This window comes from Piliocolobus tephrosceles, chromosome 21 (assembly GCF_002776525.5).
Source record: "Piliocolobus tephrosceles isolate RC106 chromosome 21, ASM277652v3, whole genome shotgun sequence".
NCBI lineage: Eukaryota > Metazoa > Chordata > Mammalia > Primates > Cercopithecidae > Piliocolobus > Piliocolobus tephrosceles.
The window spans coordinates 44,350,526-44,355,844 of NC_045454.1; the positions used below are offsets into that span (position 1 = coordinate 44,350,526).

Here is a 5,319-nt window from a genome sequence, read left to right on the forward strand (position 1 = left end):
ACGGTGGCTCACACCTGTAATCCCCAGCACTTTGGGAGGCTGAGGTGGGCGGATCATGGGGTCAAGAGCTCGAGACCAGCCTGACCAACATGGTGAAACCCCATCTCTACTAAAAATACAAAAATCAGCTGGGTGCTGGGTGTGGTGGCATGTACCTGTAGAACCAGCTACTCAGGAGGCTGAGGCAGGAGAATCGCTTGAACCCGGGAGGCGGAGGTTGCAGGGAGCCAAGATCACACCACTGTACTCCAGCCTAAGTGACACAGCAAGACTCTAAAAAAAAAAAAAAAAATTTTAAAACAGAAGCTGGGCACAGTGGCTCATACCTGTAATCCCAGCACTTTGGGAGGCCGAGGCGGGCAGATCACCTGAGGTCAGGAGTTTGCAATCAGCCTGGCCAACATGGTGAAACCCCGTCTCTGCTAGAAGTACAAAAATTAGCCAGGTGTGGTGGTGGGTGCCTGTAATCCCAGCTACTCAGGTGGCTGAGGCAGGAGAATGGCTTGAACCTGGGAGGCAGAGGTTGCAGTCAGCTGAGATTGCACCACTGCATTCCAGCCTGGGCAACAAAATGAGACTCTGTTTCAAAAAAAAAAAAGAGAGATACAGTAGTGAACTAACTTGTCCCAGGTCACTCTGGGAGAGAGGGAGGTGTCCACTCAAGTGTCGGGGCCCAGGCACTGAGCCCACAGCCTACACTCCTGACCACCCCCTATACTGCCTCCCAAAAGTGTGTTACTTGCCAACATTTGACCTTCAGATTTCACATAATAATCTGGAATTTCAGCTTTTCCTAAAGAATCAGACCTGGCCAAAGCAAGGCCTTTGTTTCCACAAGGCAATAACTGTTTGTGTCTCCTTCTGTTTACCCACTTGGCCCTCTGTCGATGGTTGGACTTCTGACCGCAGGCTGGGAGAAAGTCACTGGGCCCAGAGAGAAGAGGCAGCAAAGGCCAGGACATCCACGTGGTCACCACTCACCTCGGTGTGTCCAAGGCACGGATGACGGTGGAGAGGAGCCGGCCATCCCTCGAAGTCACCTGTGCCACATACTGGGGCGGTCCGAGGCCCGTAGCCTCCACGACCTTGGAGAAGGCAGGGCTGCCAGAGCAGTCACACAGGGAGCCAGGGAGGTGGCAGCAGTCACCCGTCGTCATGGCCACAGGGAGCCTTGTATCCTCAGGGCCTGAGGCCCATGGTCCCAGGAGCCTGGGAACAGGCCAGTGCGGAGGTTAGCGGCAAGGTTAGTGAGCCTGATGGACTAAGGTTTGAGTCTCTTGTTAAGGCTACAGGCACCACTAGAAAATTTACATCTCTGAGCCTCAGTTTGCATGATCTGTAAAATGGGCCTCTGTGGTGCCAGTAAGGATTTAAGGAGACGATGCACGTAACTCAGCACAAGGCTGGTATATAGCAGGAGCTTGGGTTGTATTATTTCTCACACTCCTAAGAAAAGCTAGGCTTCCCTGGCCAGGCGCGGTGGCTGATGCCTGTAATCCCCACACTTTGGGAGGCTGAGGAGGGTGGATCACGAGGTCAAGAGATTGAGACCATCATGGCCAACATGGTGAAACCCCATCTCTACTAAAAATACAAAAAAAAAAAAAAAAAGAAAGAAAAAGAAAAGCTAGGCTTCCCATTCTGGCTAACATGGTGAAACCCCGTTTCTACTAAAAATACAAAAAATTAGGTGGGCATGGTGGCATACGCCTGTAGTCCCAGCTACTCCAGAGGCTGAGGCAGGAGAATCGCTTGAAACCAGGAGGGAGAAGTTGCAGTGAGCCGAGATCGTGCCACTGCACTCCAGCCTGGGCGACAGAGCAAGACTCTGTCTCAAAAAAAAAACCAAACAGGAAAGCTAGGCCTGGCCAGGTGTGGTGGCTCACGTCTATAATTCCCAGTGCTTTGGAAGCCAAGGCAGGAAGATTTTTTTAGCCCCAGGAGTTTGAGACCAGCCTGGGCAACACATCAAGACTCTATCTCTATAAAAAAACAAGAAAATTAGGCCAGGAGCAGTGGTTCACACCTGCAATCCCAGCATTTTGGATTCAAGACAATCTGCCTGCCTCGGATTGCCTGAGCTCAGGAGTTTGAGATCAGCCTAGGTGACATGGTAAAACCCTGGCTCTACAAAAGAAAACCAAAAATATTGGCCAGGCGTGGTAGCACAGGCCTATAGTCCCAGCCACTTGTGAGGCTGAGGTGGGAAGATGACCTGAGCCAGGAGTTTGAGGCTGCAGTGAGCTATGATGGTGCCAACTGCACTCCAGCCTGTGCCACAGAGTGAGACCCTGTCTCTAAAAAAGAGAAGTCAAGAAAAGCTAGGCCTGCTCTTACTTACCCTCAAAGCCTCCAGGGCCAGGGCTACCTTTCAACTAATACCACCTTTCCACCTTTCCAGATATGGTATCAGAACCAGAACCAGTTCTTTTTTTTTTTTTTTTGACAGAGACTCGCTCTGTCTGTGTCGCCCAGGCTGGGGTGCAGTGGCACGATCTCGGCTCACTGCAACTGCTACCTCTTGGGTTCAAGTGATTCTCCTGCCTCAGCCCCCAAAGTAGCTGGGATTACAGATGTGCACCACTACGCCTGGCTAATTTTTGTATTTTTATTTATATATATATATTTTTTTGAGATGGAGTTTCCCTCTTGTCGCCCAGGCTGGAGTACAATGGTGCGATCTCAGCTCACTGCAACCTCCACCTTCCGGGTTCAAGTGATTCTCCTGCCTCAGCCTTCCAAGTACCCGGGATTACAGGGGCCCGCCACCACGCCCAGCTAATTATTTTTATTTTTATTGTATTTAATTTATTTTTTTTGAGATAGAGTCCAGCTCTGTCGCCCAGGCTGAAGTGCAATGGTACGATCTTGGCTCACTGCAACCTCCGCCTCCCAGTCTCAAACGATTCTCCTACCTCAGCCTCCTGAGTAGCTGAGACTACAGGCATATGCCACTGCGCCCAGCTAATTTTTGTATTTTTAGTAGAGATGGAGTTTCACCATTTTGGCCAGGGTGCTTTTGATCTCTTGACCTTGTGATCCCCCTGCCTTGGCCTCCTAAAGTGCTGGGATTACAGGCGTGAGCCACCATGCCCGGCCTATTTTTTTGTATTTTTAGTAGAGAGAGGGTTTCACCATGTTGGCCAGGCTGGTCTCGAACTCCTAACCTCAGGTGATCCGCCTGCCTCAGTCTCCCAGACTGCTGGGATTATAGGCGTGTGCCACCACGTCCAGCTAATTTTTGTATTTGTAGTAGAGATGGGGTTTCACCATGTTGGCCAGGATGGTCTCAAACTTCTGACGGCCGGTGATCCATCTGCCTCGGCCTCCTAAAGTGCTGGGATTACAGGTGTGAGCCACTGTACCCAGCCCAGTCGAGAATGTCATTGAAGGAACAAGAGCCCTCTCTGGAGACCTCCTTGAAGCCAATACAGGTGCCCTGGAGCCAAGGATCTCTGTCCCCAGCTCGTCCAAACCCCAAGAGCTACAATGTCCAGAGCCCCCGCAGCTCCTAAAGTTCAGAAAGTCCAAGCAAGAGAGGCAATCAGGTACTCACCAAAGTACTCCCACCCCCACCCCAAGTCAGCTTTTAAACTGTCAATCAGAATCTGAGCCCCAGAGCAGGGGAAGTTGTTCATACCTGTAATCCCAGCGCTTTGGGAGGTCCAAGCAGGAGGATCACTTGAGGCCAGGAGTTTGAGACGAGCTAGGGCAACATAGAGAGACCCTGTCTCTCTGAAGGTTTTTTTTTTTTTTTAATTAGCAAGCCATGGTGGTGAAAGCCTGTAGTCCCAGCTACTTGGGAGGCTGAGGAGGGAGCCTCAACTTCTTGAGCCCAGGAGTTCAAGACTGTAGTGAGCTATGATCACACCACTGTACTCCAGCAGGGTGACAGAGCAAGACCCAGTCTCCAGTCTCTAAAACAAAAGAAAGCAAAAAAAAAAAAAAAAAAAAAAAAAAAAATCTGAGCCCCAAAGTGGGAAGGTGAAGCAATGGGGGAGCAATTACTAACTCTTGGGCTAGGACAGTTCACCGCTGGAAAAATGCCCTCTAAAAAGCTCAGCCCGCAGCCTTCCTGGCCTCATGTGTTCTCCAGAGCATCACAGTCCAGCCTCTGCAGGCCAGATAAGCAAGTATCACCCAAAGGCAGGGGCCCAAGAGGAAGACTGCAGGCCTGAGATAACACTCACAGGGCAGCGGCCGGGCCTGACACAGGGTGACTGCTGCTGTCCCTCCAAGTCCCTGCAACCAGAACCTTCAGCTCAGCGGCCAAAGGGGAAGCGGCTGGGCTCTTTACCGGAAGGCGGGCAGAGGCGAGTCCTTTCCTCCATCCCAGCCCCTCTGAGGATAGGTCTTTACATTTCCTTTTTTTTTTCTTTTAAGACAGGGTCTTGGCCGGGCGTGGTGGCTCACACATGTAATCCCAGCACTTTGGGATGCCGTGGTGGGCAGGTCACCTGAGGTCAGGAGTTCAAGATGAGCCTGACCACATGGAGAAAACCCGTCTCTACCAAAAATACAAAAAAATTAGCCAGGCATATTGGCGCATGCCGGTAATCCCAGCTATTTGGGAGGCTGAGGCTGGAGAATCGCTTGAACCTGGGAGGCACAGGTTGCGGTGAGCTGAGATTGCGCCATTGCACTCCAGCCTAGGCAACAAGAATGAAATTCCATCTCAAAAAAAAAAAAAAAAGACAGGCCTTGGCTGGGCGTGGTGGCTTATGCCTGTAATCCCAGCACTTTGGGAGGTCAAGGCGGGTGGATCACCTTAAGTCAGGAGCTCGAGACCAGCCTCGCTAACATGGCAAAACCCCGTCTCTACTAGAAGTACAAAAATTACTCAGGCACGGTGGCGGGCACCTGTAATCCCAGCTACCTGGGAGGCTGAGGCAGAAGAATCGCTTAAACCTGAGAGACGGCGTTTGCAGTGGGCTGAGATTATGCCACTGCACTCCAGCGTGGGTGACAGCGAGACTTCATCCCCAAAAAAAAAAAAAAAAAAAGGACGGGGTCTCATTCTGTTACCCAGGCTAGAATGCAGTGGTATGATCTCAGCTTACTGCAACCTCAGCCTCCTGGGTTCAAGCAATTCTCCTGCTTCAGCCTCTCAAATAGCTGGGGCTACAGCTGTGTGTCACCACACCCAGCTAATTTTTGTATTTTTAGTAGAGACAGGGTTTCACCATGTTGGCCAAGCTGGTCTCTAACTGCTGACCTCAAGTGATCTGCCCACCTCGGCCTCTCAAAGTGCTGGGATTACAGGCTTGAGCCACCACCCCTGGCCTGGTCTTTACATTTCTGCAGATAACCAGATATTAC

The 5,319-nt window shown here is 51.1% G+C and overlaps 1 protein-coding gene across 8 annotated transcripts in view; it reads right to left on the reverse strand.

Moving 5' to 3' along the window:
• MARCHF2 (membrane associated ring-CH-type finger 2) overlaps positions 1-5,319 on the reverse strand; it is a 25,537-nt gene that overhangs the window by 15,898 nt on the left and 4,320 nt on the right. For 5 of the 8 annotated variants that reach the window (XM_023197412.2, XM_023197413.2, XM_023197410.2 and 2 more), the window contains exon 2: positions 982-1,209. In XM_023197412.2, the coding sequence (XP_023053180.1) occupies positions 982-1,157 (176 nt within the window). In that variant the 5' untranslated portion in view covers positions 1,158-1,209. Of the gene's footprint in view, positions 1-981; positions 1,210-3,640; positions 3,918-5,319 lie in introns of all 8 variants that reach the window. The other 3 variants (XM_026455557.2, XM_031934927.1, XM_026455558.1) reach the window with 2 other exon arrangements.